The sequence below is a fragment of the Platalea leucorodia genome (genome assembly GCF_965183815.1).
Source record: "Platalea leucorodia genome assembly, chromosome: 8".
In the NCBI taxonomy this organism is placed as follows: Eukaryota; Metazoa; Chordata; class Aves; order Pelecaniformes; family Threskiornithidae; genus Platalea; species Platalea leucorodia.
The window spans coordinates 29,712,723-29,728,429 of NC_138830.1; the positions used below are offsets into that span (position 1 = coordinate 29,712,723).

General features: G+C 52.0%; 2 protein-coding genes across 11 annotated transcripts; one reads left to right on the forward strand and one right to left on the reverse strand.

The window, feature by feature from the left end:
- Positions 1 to 63: 63 nt before the first annotated feature.
- On the forward strand, positions 64 to 12,226 carry TM4SF19 (transmembrane 4 L six family member 19). 10 transcript variants are annotated; one of them, XM_082320076.1, is made up of 7 exons: positions 64 to 836; positions 3,708 to 3,828; positions 6,347 to 7,320; positions 9,182 to 9,365; positions 9,477 to 9,554; positions 10,278 to 10,462; positions 10,669 to 11,064. In XM_082320076.1, the coding sequence occupies exons 3-7, from the start codon at positions 7,166 to 7,168 to the stop codon at positions 10,952 to 10,954; spliced, it is 888 nt and encodes a 295-aa protein (XP_082176202.1). In that variant the 5' UTR covers positions 64 to 836; positions 3,708 to 3,828; positions 6,347 to 7,165; the 3' UTR covers positions 10,955 to 11,064. The 10 variants fall into 10 exon arrangements, with proteins under 10 accessions (XP_082176202.1, XP_082176203.1, XP_082176195.1 ...); XM_082320077.1 differs by having other exon boundaries at positions 10,768 to 11,064; XM_082320069.1 differs by having other exon boundaries at positions 10,674 to 10,788.
- A 48-nt stretch (positions 12,227 to 12,274) lies between these two features.
- On the reverse strand, positions 12,275 to 14,507 carry NEU4 (neuraminidase 4). Its single transcript, XM_082319346.1, has 3 exons — positions 14,302 to 14,507; positions 13,847 to 14,102; positions 12,275 to 13,449 (listed from the first exon to the last, which is right to left on the reverse strand). The coding sequence occupies exons 1-3, from the start codon at positions 14,500 to 14,502 to the stop codon at positions 12,398 to 12,400; spliced, it is 1,509 nt and encodes a 502-aa protein (XP_082175472.1). The 5' UTR covers positions 14,503 to 14,507; the 3' UTR covers positions 12,275 to 12,397.
- Between the last annotated feature and the right edge of the window lie 1,200 nt (positions 14,508 to 15,707).

Consider the following 15,707-nt stretch of genomic DNA (forward strand, 5'->3'; position numbering starts at 1 on the left):
AAATATGCGTCCCTGCATGTGGGTCTTCTCTCCCTTCATTCCTCTCCCCTCTCTCCCCCTTCTTCCTAACCCAAATAAAGACAGTACTGCAGCACATGCGTCAATCAGCTGTGCTGTGGTGGCTGAAAGCTGTTAAGAAACAGCACCAACCAGGATACAACCTCTTCAGATCTTCATTCACGTTGAAGCCCTTTGGAGTTCGGAGGAGTGTGTTTTGCTGGCCTGAGGAACATGACTCAAAACATTAACCAAGTTATTCCTGCAGCAGCTTGTAGCAGTGAAGGTGTAAGCTAGTTGGACTCTAATTTTTGTAATTGCTTCTAGATGTTAAATCTGAAGTTCAAATTGCTCTTGACAAGGTTGGAAAAAATGCCTTAAATCTGATTGCAAAATAAGATGTTGAAATATGAAAGACAAAGGAAAAAAAATCCTTCAAAGGCTATGGTTTGTGGCTTCTTATGGGTGTTGCTTGGCCAACATTTGCGTGTTGTGTTGCAAGGACTGTCCTGAGTTTGGAGCAGCAGGAGTGCATGTAGACAGTAGAAGTCTTTCTGGGTAGAGAACTAAACAGAGCTAACGTGTTCCAAGCTGTAGCTTCTTTCTGCTTGTGGAGAAGTTTCCTTTGCATGTGCTCTTCATCTAACAATGCTTTGATTTGACATTTAATGTCTAATTGCAGCTAATAGTCACAGTCACAAGCAGTATTCAGAAACAGAAGGCAAAATGAGCACTGACTTTCCCTGCCAGGTGCTGTTGATATGTTTACTGTTGGGTTCCCACTTGTGATCCTTCAGAGGCCCGGAGAAGGATTTCAGGTCTTCCTGATGATATGTGCTGTAAGTCAAGCTGATTGACCTGTTTCAACCTCGCAGCATTCCCTACTGACGTACAAAGGGCAGATAAAGGCCGGGCCAAACGTTTCTGGGCGTACTTGCGTTATTTTCATTAGGCTTTGCATTAAGGTCTGTGATTTTTACATTTCTCACGTTCATGGACTGAAGTATGTTGCCCTTCCTGATAAATCAGAGAAGCTGACAAACCCAATATTAAAGGAATGTCTATGTATGTGCATAATAGCCTTGTAAAATACAGTTGTCTGTAAAAAGGCATCCAAAGGTACCATTGTTCCGAAGTAGATGTAAACAGCAGTTTTGCATCAGCATACTTTCCAGAGCTCAGTAGATCTGCTGCCTTGCTATTACAGGAGAATAACACCTCTCGTCTGTAAAGCACATCTGTTGTTTGCTGCCACAAACAGCTTGCGTTTTACATGGTCCACTACTTTCATAGCAGTGTTTTTTAAAGACTACCAAATTTATATACTCATCTGCACCAGCTTCTACCAGCTTCCACTTTTACTGGTGCTGTGGTTTTGTGCCCTTGCAGAAACTGGCAGCTGATTTTAGTACATGTTTTAATAAATAAACCTCATTGCTGAAGGGCCTGATTTCTCAAATTTCTGTTCTTGCCAGAGCACTGAGCTTGTTCACAGGGACTCAAGAGCAACAAGGGCTAAACTAAAAGCAATTTTCTTTTGGGGGCAAGGCATCACTTGGGCTGCGTTTTGTCAGGTACTAAACGCTGCAGAGATGCATAGAATGTGGTGCTTGTGGTGGTTTTTCTAAACCATGTGGAAACAGATAACATAGAGACCTGTGTGGGAACGTCCATGTGAATGGGAAGATGCATGTCATTTCAGGAACTTATCACTTAATTTTTATCCCTTCTTAGTTTTAGTAAATGTCACTACTTTCTTCTTGTTTAATCCCTTTTTAGTCAAGTTAGTAAAAAGTAGGTAGTCCTGTATTCCAAGAGGAGGAGGAGTAACAGAGATGTGCTTTAGATGGGTGAAGTGCAAAGTCTCAGTTCCATAAATGCAGCCTCTCCTCTTCTCCCACCCTTTCTTTTTATTTATTTAAACAGAAATTACTTTCTATAAATGGGACAGCTACTGGTTTAAAGGCAAAACAAAACTCATGCTTTGAGCCCTATATTGGCCATCTGTGGTGTTGGAATACCTACAGTCGCATGTTTGGAGTTGATCTGAACACCTCTGATGACTGGCTGTTGAGGTGTCTTGGTTTTTATTCTGCAAAGACAGTCTTGCCGAGGTTTTCCCTGTCCGAGCCCAAGATCTTACCACAGTTTGGTTATACTCTGCTATCTGCTCCTGAACCGGCGAGGTTAATGGATACCCTTTCTATGATGTTGTATACGATGACTTTTACTCCAGTCTCCTCTTGTCCGTGAGCTGCTTAGTGTCTGTCCACTCCCAATAAATATAGCCATATGTATATACATATATATACACACACGCTCGTGTGTTTTTAATCGAAGAATGCGGCACTTAACATCAGTGCCTCAGCTTGCCTCAGTTTTATATTCTGTTGTTTTACATGGGTATATTATGAGTGATTGCAGAAGTTCGGGATTTGGTCACTGTCTTTAATTACTATGAGTGTCTGCAGTACAGAGAGAAGTCATTTTGTAACTGCTTGTTAAATGGTGCTGAGACTTTAAGGTATAGAAGGCTAGATAGTAAAAGTACATGGAGCAGGGGGATGAGGTGCTATTTTATAGAACAGATTTATATGAAGAACATCTGGGTAAAGTCAACTCAGAGATGTGGTGCCTCATCAGAGACACCAGACTGTAGGATAGATGATCTTTTTAAAATTAGGCTGTTTCCTCTATTTGGTGAACTTACAGTGTCAAAATTACGACTTTGCCTGTCAGTTTTTACAGTAGTCACTTTTTTCTTCAGTGATGGTGACTTCATGTGGGAGGAGGGAGAGGATTAATTCAGAAGATTTCAGCTCAGTGTGCTGGGAGGGACCAAACTCAAGGAAACCTCTGATCTATATACACAACTGCTGCATTTTTTTATAAATATATGTAAATGTCCTATTGTAATATTTGATCCTGGAAATAAAACAAACTGTTTTCAGTAGCTTTCTTCATCTCTTGGTTTTTGGGTTTGGGTTTTTTTTTTGTTGTTTTAGTTCTAATGAAAGTCTGTCCCTGCATTACATAGAGAGTTTCTGAGTTTTTGCTTAAGGTTATTGCGGTAGAAGGAAGGAAAACCAAGCCGGGTTCCCTATGTGTGTCTATCTGACTTTTTAGTAAAACTGTCAGATTGGGTGCTTTTCTTTTTCCTTTGCCTCCTGCTCTGTGAATCTTGACTTGGCAGAATAGGTCTGGGTGCCATAGCTTCTGTTCAGCCTCTGGGAAGTTTACTATTTTCCCATCCTGGCTGTAGCCGCTTTTGTTGACATTGACTCTTTTTACAAAATAAGTAGCAGAAGCTGCAGCTCAGCTGAAGATGTCCAGATGTGTGTTATTTTAGATACTAGCTCCAGGTCTGCCCAGCCAGCAAGAGCAGGGCTTGCCTGAATTTCAAGCCCGTTTGCAATATGGTGTCTGATAATAAATACAACAAAGTAACTGGCTTCAGTAGAAAGCATCCAGTTCCTGCTGATAAGGAATTGTTGATTACAGCAAGCTGCTTGCTTAGCCCAAGAAAGCTTAAGCCCATTCTAGAGGTTACAAAATCTTGAAGTGAGACAAACTTTTGGTACCTCGATAGGAAAAATACCCATATAAAAATTAATAAAAAGAGGCAGGGCTAGGATTTTCCATCCTTCCCGATGGAAGAGCAGAGGAAATGTGGCTTTCTATTCTGAACCATCAATGTTCTCCTGGTACAGGTATTGTCAAGACGGAGCCTCTGACTTCTGCGATTGTCTTTTGGACTCCTTGGGATGTTCCTGTAATGGCCTCACATGAAGTGCCGATGAGCAGAGTCCCTTCTGGACAAGTACTTGGCAGGTACAGTGGGGGGAAAAAAAAAAGCTCAAGAAACTGATCTCAGGTCATCCTCCTGACTGTAGATAGGTCTCCACTAAAACAGTAAGTTCAGCCACTGCCCCCGTCTTGCTCTGTTTGAACTCTCCAAAAAGTTATGGAATAGGGTGACTGACTGTGCCAACAGTCATGCTAAAACCTTCAACCAGTGTTCATCTTGACTCATTTCCAGCTTGCGTTGGAGAGGAGGGCAAATGTGCTTGGCTTGGCTTATCCAAACCCAAAGCTTTCTCAAGGCACGTTGTCCAGGTTCCGTGGTTAATACCCTTCTGGGAGGCACTGACCTCCAGAGGAGCCCAGGGGAAGGCTGTTGCGCTAGCCGCCTTTCCAGGGGTATCTTGGCAGTGACTTTCTCTTTAGTTTTCAGTGTGTGCACCTTTCCTTCTCGCTATGGTGACTGGACAATTCCAGTTTCTGTGATGAAGACTTGCTTGTGCGCCTCTCAAGGCTGGAAAACAGCCTGATCTCTTCATGCAGCTTAGGAAAATATTTCCCATTGCAGCTGAGTCGGAAATATTTTTTCATCACAGTCTGCAGGTCAAGGAACTACAGGATAGACTCATAATGCCTCTTGGTTTTAATTTGTTTATTTTTCCTTTCTGCAGACTCATTCCAACTTTTAACTGGGATGGTTTATCTCATCTGAAGTAGTAAATCAGGTGAAAATCATAAAGAAGCTAAAGCAAATGCCATATTGTCTAGTAGCATTGTGTTGGTATTTCTTCAGTCTGAGTTCTAGCCATGAACTCCGTGCAGGGCTTGCCTATGATCACTGTTGGTAGCGAATGTGCCCACACCCGAGTTCGGAGAAGTCTTAGCTAGCCAGTGGCAGAGATAGATTTGCAGGTGCTACTGAGAGGAGTGGGGGAGACCACTGAATCGTGCTGAGCATCTTCTGGACAGGACCGAGGTGGAGGTTGGTTTGGCACAGAATGGTTCGATCTCACCAATTCAAACTCACCTCAGCCTCTTCGATTCTCCTTGAAGCCAAACCACTCTTGCAACCCAACCTGCTGCGCAATTCCCACAGTCCCAGAGGAGTCTGGGGAAGCAAAGAGCAGGGGAGCATGGTTAAGAGAGCGGACGCAGTGGTTATAAAGATCTCACAGACCTTAAAGCTCAAAAAGAGCTATTGCCAAATGTGACTTGCAAACCATGGACCAGAGAGGCAGAACCCGCTAAGTGTGACGGGATAAAGTGACATGAAACAACTAGGATAAAAGTGGCCGTCGTCTTTTCAGCTGCGATCCGGTGTCAGAGAAGGAGTTAGCAGGAGGACCCTGCTGAGCCAGAATGGCTTGCTTTGGTCCAATGGGACCACGTGTGGCAGCGCCGTGGCCGGGTGACTTGGCAGAAAGTTGCTTGCCCGTAACTGCCGTGCTGACACTTCCATAATTAAATTCTCGTGCAAGAAAGGGAGGTGTGCAGCCACTCATGGTGCTTGGGAAGCGGTGCAGGGCTAAAATTAGCCTTATATTATTATTATTACTATTACGGACTTGGGCTGGAGTGGATATAAGGGGAAGCTCAGTGATCCTGGGGAAAAGATTCACCCTGACGCTTCACGCTGAATAGCATGGGGTTTTCTGTGGGAGATGATTGACCAGATCATGTGTGTGGCAACGTAGGAAGCTCAGATTGCCATGACGTAGAAAAGGGCACAAGATGAGGTTGCAACACATTTTCTTCCAGCAGAGTGAAAAATGCTTCCTCTCTTTCTAAGTAAAAAAAAGAGACAAAAAAAAAAATTATTCTTAGCAGTCTGCTGTCCTACATGTTTTGCCTTTGCTGCTGTCTGCTTTTTAGAGACTAATTCATGTTATTTAAAAATAAAATGGGGATTTACGTGCTGGTGCAAACTCTGATTTTCCTTTCAGAGGAACTATCATTCAGATAATCAGCTCCTCTCAGCTTATTTTTCCTACAAAAATGGAATTGGCTGATGTAACCCAGCCCCACTCATTTATCTTTTTCCATGTGGCACTCAAGGGCTCCAATGCCATTTTCTATTTCTTCTGATGGCCTGTGGCACACTGTACTTAGAGCAGGTTTTATATTCTCGACAGCCCCGTACTCATTGATTTGAAAGCAGTAAAAGCCTCTTTCAAACGTGTTGGCAAATGCTACTCGTGCATTACCCTAGGGAGAGCAAGCTGGGTTGTAAACCAAAAGGTAGCACTCTAGTTGCTTTTTTCATTTACTATATTGGAGCAAGACTGTACCAGGGCTATACGACAGCTGCACTTATGCTTTGTCTCCCGTGGCTGTTGCAGATGGGTAAGCCCACGTCCCAAGCAGCTGATGTGCCTCAGGTCCTCATGATGAATGCACGAGGAATATGAACCTTCTCCAAAATCTTCTTTGAGAAGATTCTTCCTTTTGCCTGCACAGCCCATGAGTAATTATCCTCTTTGCTGGTGCTGCCTGCAATGCCTCTGCCAGAAAAACCACCCCATTTTTGGTATTTTTTTTTTTACTGCAGCTTTCCTGTCTCCTGTTCTCAGACACGGAGGTAACGTTCTCCTGGTCCTGTTCCTGCCTTGGAGCTGCTACCGTCAGCCCTTCTCTGTGGGGACAGAAGAGGAGCTTCCCCATTGCACACTAACTGCCAGCCATGGGCACCCCAGATAGGACTTTGAAATGCTGGTGTCTGATGACTTGCAATAATTAAGATATCCAGAAATAACCTTTCTCTCTCAATGTTATCACCAAAGTGTAAGATATATACGTAATGGGCGTATGCTCAACACCTGGAGGAAAAGCTGGGCCATCTGCAAGGAAGCAAAGGGCAGGAGATAGGAACCAGCTGAGACACAAGAATATTTATTTAGAAGCTTTTATTAAAATATTAGTGTGCTCCCTCCTCTGGGTAAAAATGAAAAGAGGCAAACCTGAACTGTTCAGCATCCACGCGCAAAGCTGTTGCACAATGAGGGACATAAGGTGAAACGTGACGGAAGAAACCCTTGGTGGAGGACGTGCACTCATGGTCACAGAACGATAGTGATTAGAGTGGGCTGCAGAAGAGAGAGGAAATTGTTCTCCCTACATAGTCACTGCAGGTTGTTTCAGGAGAAATGGTGTTTCCTACTTGGGCAATGGTCAAGGCATTTAGGGTAGATGTGGTAGAAGCCTTAAAATCTGAAGTTGTGCATGTCTTGGTGGACTCATGGCTTCTGCTGGTGAAAGGGGGCATAATTGAACAGATGGATCAGCTGCAACGCCGGCAGAGACTGCCTCATTTTGACAGGACAGTCATCCTTCCTTCTGAGCTACCGGCTGTGTGGGAGAGGGAAGGATCATGACTGATGCAGTGGGCGGACCTCAGGGTGGAGGAGGAAGACGTGGAGCACACAAACACTGGGACATCATAAATAGTCACCCATGGGTGATGACTCCAGGACAGGGCTCATCCGAGGGGTGGACGCTGCTGGCTCCACGTGGCATTGCTCCCAGGTAAGCCAGGAAGGCGGGAGGACAGGTTCCCTGGGCTTTGCTTGAATCCCTTGCTTTTGGCCATGGAGATGTGCTGGCAGGAAGGGAGTCTTTCTTTCAAGTGTCCTAATAGAGACCGGTTCAGCTGCACTTCTGCTTTACCTTCCCTTACAGAGGGGTTTGTCTGTATTCGCTGAGGTAGAAGAAAGCAGCTAATGTAAACTTCCTTCTTGCTCAAGGGGAGCGTTGGGAGGGCAGCAAGCTGTGGAGAGCTTCCTGGAGGAAGGAGACCTCCTGCCTTCCCCAGGGAGAGGGCAGCGGTGGAGGGGAAGGAGAGTCTTTGGAGACGTTAAGGGGAGAGTTGTGAGAGCAGCCCGTGCTGTGAGCTCCGGAGGAGCAAGAGCTATTCTGGAAGGTCCTCCAAAGTGGCGAGGTAGGACTCAGCAGTGGATGCTTGTGGCTCTGGGGGGACAACCACGCACAATCCCTGGACTGCGGGTGGGACCACAGTGAGGGCAAGAGGCCCTAAATTCCTTACAACCAAGGCAGGGAGGACAGAAAGCAGAGGGGAGGCGAAGCTCCAGGATGGGAGGAGCTGGTGGTCCACCTTGGACTTCTTGGCTTGTGTCCTCTCCACGCAGCAGGGTTTTGCAGCCCTGTTCCTCCACGTTCAGCCCTCCCTCGCCCCCAGCAGCCTGCCGGGGCTGGCGTGGCTGGTCTCTAGCAGGTCGCAGCGATGCGAAGCCCCATTGGTCTGGTACCCCCTGGTGTCTCGGGCCGTGCAGGGGCTGGCCGTGCAGCCTGAGCCGCTCCTCCCCATTGCCGCACATGAGAGGGGCTGAGGCAGCTCTTCCCACGGAAACAACCATGCAGCGCCTGTTTGCTTTTGCAAAGCCAGAGCAAGCCTGAAATAAATCAGCCAGTGCCAGAAGCAGCTCGATTCAGAGAGCTTGTGCAAAATGGGTTGCAAGCCACCAGGAAAGGGGAAAATGCATAAAACCAACCTGAAGCAAAAATGAATGCAGAGCAGAAGAAACATGGGAAGCTGGGACAACAGCAAACCAGGTTGTTTTCAGCGGTTCCAGAGTGACCGATGGACATCCCCTGTCTTGCAGATACAGAAGAGGGAGAGCTAATTTTTGACAAGGTATCACCTGGAGATGGGCAGGCACTTTCTAGGTGAACCAATAACTTAATAAAATGCCAGCAGAGCTGGATGGCTTGCCCAAGGATAGGCGATAACCTTCTCTTAATTAACTTTAACTGGTTTCAGCATATTCAGACCTACGGTAGGACTAGTGCATGATGGGGATGGAGTTGCTGTTGAATTTGATTGGAGACTGATGTGCTTTCACGAGTCCTTGTCCAAGGATTTCACCCCTTTCCTGGCTCTATCCTGCTCACTGTAAGCACTCAAAGTCAAACCGAGCTGCGGTGGTTGATCTCTTTCCTTCAGTAACATTTTGGAGGAGCCAACCTTGCGGGTTGCACAGGTTTCAAGGCTCAGTGCGGGACCTGCTGTTGTCTTAAACTCCCTTGCCCATTTGGCAAAGAAATATCAGCAGGTCTGAAGCTGGGCTTCTCCTGTGATAAAATAGTTCAACCTCAAGAAAACTGTTTGGCGGCAGTAGATTGGTGTTAACGTTGAATTTATTTCTAATATTTAATTAATTAGATGGTGTGGGGAAAATAGGATTTCCATTGGAAATTGCTCTTGAGTAAAGGCAGTGCCGGTGGGGTAGGCTGGGACCCAAAAGCACAAACCAGCAAACTCCCATCCACCCGCAGATGTGAGATGGGCTCAAGGTGGGGCAGCTGTGGGGCACTGTGGGGCCAAAGGCAGCTCCGTCCTCTCCTCCTCTTCCTCCCCATCCCCATGCAGATTGGCCATGTGCGTGGGGAAGTGCAGCCGGATCGTGGGTCCCTGCCTGCTGGCGCTGGGCACGCTCTCCGTGGCAGCCAACATCCTCCTGCTCTTCCCCGGTGGGACATCGAAGTACCTGGTGGAGGGGCACATCAGCAAGCACGCCAAGGCCATGCCAGGCATCTGGGGAGGCGGCATCACCGTGAGTATCGCGGTTTCCACCTCATCCTTCCTCACGTGTCTGTGGAGCAGGGAAGAAGGAATGGAGCAGGTGGCTCCCCTTCGTCCCCCATCAGCTTTTTCCTTCTTGCAGGTGCTGCTGGCAGCAACCCACATCACGGCGGTGGGGTGGCGATGCGCCGGCTGCTCTGACTGCGGCACTCGTCGCAATGTAAGGCAGCATGAGGACTCCCATGCCAAAGCAGTCCCAAGCAGTGCATGGTGGGATGTGACGGGTGGCCCCAAGTGAGGGATGTGGCAGGGTGCTACCTCCCCCATGGCCCTGCAGTGGGACATGGCATGGATCCTCCTCTCCTATGGCCCCAGAGTGGGATGTGGTGGGTGGCCCCTCTCCTGTGGCAGTTGTGGCAGGGTGCCACCTCTCCCGTGGCCCCATGGTCAGACATGGCACAGGTCCCCCTCTCCCCTGGTCCTGTGGTGGGACATAGTAGGGTGCCCCCTCTCCCCTGCTGGGTCATGGCAGGGTGCCACCTCTCCTGTGGCCCTATGGTGGGACATGGCATGGAACCCCCTCTCCCATGACCCCATGGTGGGATGTGGCAGGGTGCCCCCTCTCCCGTGGCAGGATGCTGCATGGCACCCCCTCCCCAGAGGACAGGGCTTCCTGTGCATGCTGGCATGGGCTCTGCCCCACCAGACTCCATGTGGCAGCTCCCTGTCTATCCCTGCTCCCTGCCTGTCCCCGCTCCCTGCCCACTTCTGCCCAGCTTGAAACAACCCAGCTCCATCCTCAGCCTCGGCTCCCCAGAGCCCCTCGGGGTGAAAGGGAGGGGAGTTTTGCCCCCTTACCAAACTCTGCCAATAATGTGCAGCTGTGTTTTGGAGCCTGCCTTTCATTTTCCTCCTCCCTGCCCTCCCCGGGTGCTGCCCACAGGCTTTCATCTCCGCGGTGCTCTCCAAGCTGGCGCTCCTGGGCGCTGCCGCCTGCTTCGTCCTCTCCGGGGTGGGTTTGACCAATGGACCCCTCTGCTTCTACAACGCCTCTGAGTACGGCCACGGACACGGCACCCTCTGGGGTTACCCCTTCCTGGATGCCAGCAGCCAGGAGCCTGACACCAGGTGAGGCAGCAGGGTTGAGTTGCTGGTGCTGCTTCGTCAGCTTATTGCTAATTAAGTCGGTGTTATTTATGGTGGGCGGGGTGGGTGGGCTTGCTGGTGGTGATGCAAGACCCCGGTAGCTCAAGAGGTCCTCACCTTCCACGGTTTTCTACATGGTGCTTCCCATCCCCATCACCCTGCTGACCCCACTCATCCTTGGGATGAAGGACAGGGCATCTAGGGGACACCTCCATGGCGGAAAGTGAAGCGATTCCTGACCCGCCGCAGGGCAGCATCTTGCATCTCCTCCTCTCCCCGTCGTGCAGGACAGAGAACTACCTGCACGATCGTCGCACCTGGAGCATCTGCCTGGAACCAGCGGGTGTCGTGGCCTGGAACATTGTCCTCTTCTCCCTCCTGCTGCTCATCAGTGCCACTGAGATGGTGCTGGCCTCCCTCCAGATCCTCAACGGCTGCCTCGGGTGCCTCTGCGGCTTTTGTGAGGGGAAGTAGGGACCTGCGATGGTGCCAGGAGGCTGGTGCTCAGAGGAGGCGTCATCCCTGGGTGTCCCTTGGCCAGGGGCAAAGGCTGTGGTGGGGATATGGCATGAGCTGTGATACCAGCCCAGTGCAAGACAGACAGCCTGGCGCACCCCCCCCGGTGCCCACAGGGGACAGACACCCCAGCCCGCACGAGATGTCGAAGCACTGTGCATGGGGTCAGTGTGCAAAGGGCTGCCTCCGTGCAGAGCCCTCTGCCCAGGCGATACCTCTTCCTCCGCCCTGGAGCAGATGCCCTTGGGGCTGGGAGCCATTTGGGGTTGGAAAACAGCCCGGTGAGTGATAGAGGTGAGGAAGTGGCTCCTCACATCCTGGAATGAGCCCAATGGCTTCCCCAGCCACTCCTCATCAGCCTCCACCACCCAAATGCAAAATGTGACACAGTGATATTTGTAGAGCTAAGAGTGAAAACACTAACTTATTTTCATTAATCAATCTGTATTTAGGGCAGCTTGTGTTGGTGTTTGTCTCCTGCGCAGGGCAGGAGGGACGAAGGAGACCGGAGGAGCCGAGCCAGGCTCTGGCTGGGGCTGGGGGACTTGGATGGAGTCGTGCTGAAGGAGGTAGTGTTGGAAATGAGGTGTAGTCCCCCAAAGTTCACCCATACACACACACATGCATGCAGCAAATGTTAGGAGCGGCCGCTCCTTCCCAGCGGTCCAGGATCCCATTGCACAACCTGCTGCTGCACTCACAGAGGGTGTCACCAGCTTCAGCACATCCCCCATCCCTGCGTGGGGATACAGGGACTGAGCGTGGGTACAGGCCTGAACCAGCCTGTGCTGGGAGGATGTTTGCCCCAAAACTGATAAGGTTCAGAGGAAAGTACCAATGTCCATGGTAGATTAAAAAAAAAACAAACAGCCAGATTAAACAGTAACTGGGCAATTTTGGAGAGACCATTGAGAAAAAGAAGAATTGGCACAAACAAGATCATTAAAAAGGAGCAATAAAAAAAAGAACATAAATCTTTATGACTATGGGAGGAAAAGCCTTGGAGCAGGGTGGTAGTACCAGGTATGGCACAGCTGGAGCATCATGTCCCCCCGACCTGGCACACACGGGTGGCACAGGGTGCCCCCGGCTGCCTTCTCCCCTGCATTTCTGCTGTTGCCTCCCATTGTGTATTTCACGGGGCAGCTCATGTGCTTGGAAAGGAGCCTGGGGCTGGGCTGGTGGCACAAGCCTCCATGCCCAACCAACTATATAATTAAAAAATAGCAATAAAAATGAGATAAAACCCAGTTTTGGGATCGTAGTGCATGTCTTCTGTGTGATGTGGCCGTGCTGGCCAGTGGCAGGACCCCGGGCTGTGAGCATCCTGGCACACTGGGCTGTGGGTTGGTGCCCTGGGGTCCAGTGCAGCGGACCAGAGGGAGACGACCTGGGGGGGCACTAGGAGATGAGGCAGCTCCTTCGCCCCCGCTTCCTGTGGCGCGGGGGACCGCCGTCCTGCTGGGGAGCAGTGGCTGTCAGAGGGATGTTCTGGAGCACATCCTGCAGTGTGAACATGCTGAAGGAGATCTGCTCATAAGGCGACCGCATCCCGTTCTCGTAGAGGCAGGCGAAAGCGATGGCCAGGCCACCAGCGATGGAAGCCTCGTTGTAGGGCAGCTCTATGTAAGCCAGGTCCGAGTAAGCGCTTGGGCCCTCGTAGATGACCCATGGCTCGGTCCAGCTCTCCACATCCCTGGGGAAGGTGCTCAGGTGAACCCCCATGTTGACCCGTGACATGGAGCTGGTGGGGTGGGAGTAGAGGACCCACGTTGGTGCTTGGAAGAAGGCAGCGGTGCTGGGGGTAGTTGCAGGGTCCCCTTGGACCAAGGTGATGCTGTGGGCATGGCCGTGATGCCCTGTGGAAGGACAGCCCTCCTTGGGCTCGGCTGGCTCATGGTGGCTGCTGGTGGCCATGGCAGGCAGCTCATCTCCTGCTGCCTGACAGGTGGGCAGGTACTGAAACCCCGGGAGCGTCCCAGGGAGCAGCCAGCGAGCTGAGCCCCGAAGGGACATCACAGGGTCCCGGGGGGCGGCAGGGACATACACAAAAGGTGCGGGGAAGCCAATGACACTGCCATGACAGCCATGGGGGGGCTCGACAAGCCGCTGGACCAGCTGCCCCCCATGGAAGACAGCCCCGTCGTCCGTGCTCAGCGCCTGGACCCTGAAGCCCAAGGGGCTGCGGGCATTGCAGTAGAGGACATTGGAGCCGTCCTCCTCATCTACCGAGACCAGCTGGCACTCGCCTGTCTGCAGGTTGGGGATGAACTCCCCAAAGCGCCAGCCCTGGCCATGGTCATCGCTGTAGAAGGCGAAGGAGTGAGGGGTGGTCTTGCAGAGCTGCCCAAAGCACTCCTTGCAGTCGATGTGGTAGCTGTAGGCGGGCACTAGCAGCCGGCCGGACCGCAGCTGGATCCCGTGACCAGGGCCCAGGGCGAACGTCGCCCAGTCTGGGGAGCAGAGGAGGGATGGGGGTGAACAGTGGCCTCCATGATGCCCCTGCCATGCCCAACATGGAAGGGTCTTCAGAGCATCCCCTCAGCCTAGCCAAGCAAGGTGGTGGGGTGGGAGGGCAGCAGAGCCCAGTGCTGCCTGGTTGTCCTCATGCATGGTCCTACCATAGCTACAGGGCCTCTCCTCCCCATGCAAACAATGCTGATGTTCCCTCCATCCTTTCTTCCCTCTGCTTGGGGTCTTCTCCCCCCCATCTCTGCTCTTGGATACTTGTGGGCTTCCTACCCCGAGGCCACCTCTGGTGGCACCATAGGTGGCTTCAGGAGGCCAAAACCCATGGTCGCCCTCTTGCTGGCTGTCCTCTCCCCTTCTCACCCCTCTCCAGTGGGCTACCTTTGATGGCCCCGCCAATGACCTGCTGCGTCAGGTCTGTGGCCGTGCTCCAGCTCAGGCCCTGGTCGGTGCTGGTGATGCAGCAGAGGCGAGTGACATTTTGCCCAGTAACGATCTGATAGGCTTCGGGTGTCCTGCCCAGCACCGCGATGAAGAAAAGGAAGAGGGTGCCGGTGAACTCGTCATAGAGCGGGCAGGGGTTCATTGACCGGTGGTGCTGCAGCTTTGCAGTCTCCAGCACGCGCATGTCTTCCCACTGCCCAGGGAGGAGGAGGAGGAGAGGGTGGAGAGGGGTGAGGACCACTCCACTTCACCCAATGCAGCATCCCTTCCCCGTGCGGGTGCCTCCAGGAGTTTGGCTGTGCCATGCACAAGTGGTGGAGGATAACCACCTGGCTGTCCCATGCCTCCAGCCCAGCGTGTTCCCCCAACCCTGGGTGCATCCCCTGTCCCACCTCCACGTAGCTCCCGTAGACAGTGCCGCAGCGCAGCACCAGCAGGTTGGCGTGGGCATCATCGGCGCTCAGCCGCTCCTCTGCGAAAGCCAGCAGCTTGGCCACACAGGGCAAGTAGAGCAGGGCGGGCACGCGGTACGTGACACCATTGGACTCCTTCTCGAAGAGCACGGTCCGGGCAGGGAAGTGCCGGGAGCCCATGGCCTCTGCAGCAGAAAGATGCAGCTCCACCCTGGTGGGTTGATGAAGGGCAGGACTGGCTGCTGGGCACAGTACGGGGTGTGGGTTGGGAGCTGGGTTGTCCTTGGAGGGGTTTGGGGTTTAATTTGATGGGCTTGGGTTTGGGGAACCCTCCAGGAGCACAGGCTGGAGGGCAGGTCACTACATACAGGGTTGGGGTTGAGAGGGGCTGAATGTGTGCTGCTGTGGTGGCAAGTCACTGCCACTCAAAGGTGGGTAACACCGAAGAGGCTGACCTGGGCTACCCCGAAATAAAATGAAATAAAATTAAACTGATCTTCAAGATGCTCTTCAAAAGGGGTTTCTGGTAAATCAAGGCCAGTCAGCAAAGGGGAGGAACCTGCAGTTCCCTGCTCCCATCGTCAAGCAGGTGTTGGGGGGGGGCAGAGACCGTCTCCGCACAGCCAAGACCCCAGGACAAGCCCGGGGTCCTCTGAGGGGGTCAGGGAGCGTTTTGCCCTGTGTTTCTGGTGCCTCCAGCACAGCGACCCAGCTGGCTTCTCATTTCCCTCTGACCTGCGGGGGAAACCCGGGCTGCACGACACAAACTGTGGGGTCCCCGGCCAGGATGTCCCTGCAGCAGCAAGGTGCGAGCGGTCCCCGAGCACCTTTCCTTCAGGGACAGCAGGAGTGCCACCGGGGTCAGCTGTCCCCAGGTTACATGTCCCTACGTGTCCCAGGTTATCACCATGGGAGGAGACGGGCATCCTGCTCTGGGGTGCAGCCAGAGCAGCCGAGGACAACTTTCACCTGTGTTTTAATTAGGAGCTTTTTCTGATCAAACACCCCACGGAGAAAGCAAAGGCACTCACCAGGTCTTGCTCAGCTGGGGGTGTCCCCTCCGTCCCTCACCCCTGCCACAGGGTAACGCCAGCTCTTGCAGCCACCAGGTTTCTGTAGAGCCCGTTACCTTGCTGCTTCAGTGCCACCCCCTCCTTTGCAGGGTTCCTCCACTGATGGGTCACGGGGCTCCCGCAGCGGCGGTGACCGGGAAAAAGCCCTGAGTCAGCAGTGGCAGCCGCTCGTGCAGCGCCAGGCGGCACAAAGGCACCGTTATCAGCCCGGGCAGAGCAGGGGGCCCTGCAGCTGCCAAGCCACCTTGCTCGGACCCCTCAGGAGGGGATGCAAAGGGAGCTGTGGCAGGGGTCATTTGCATCTCCTGCCTC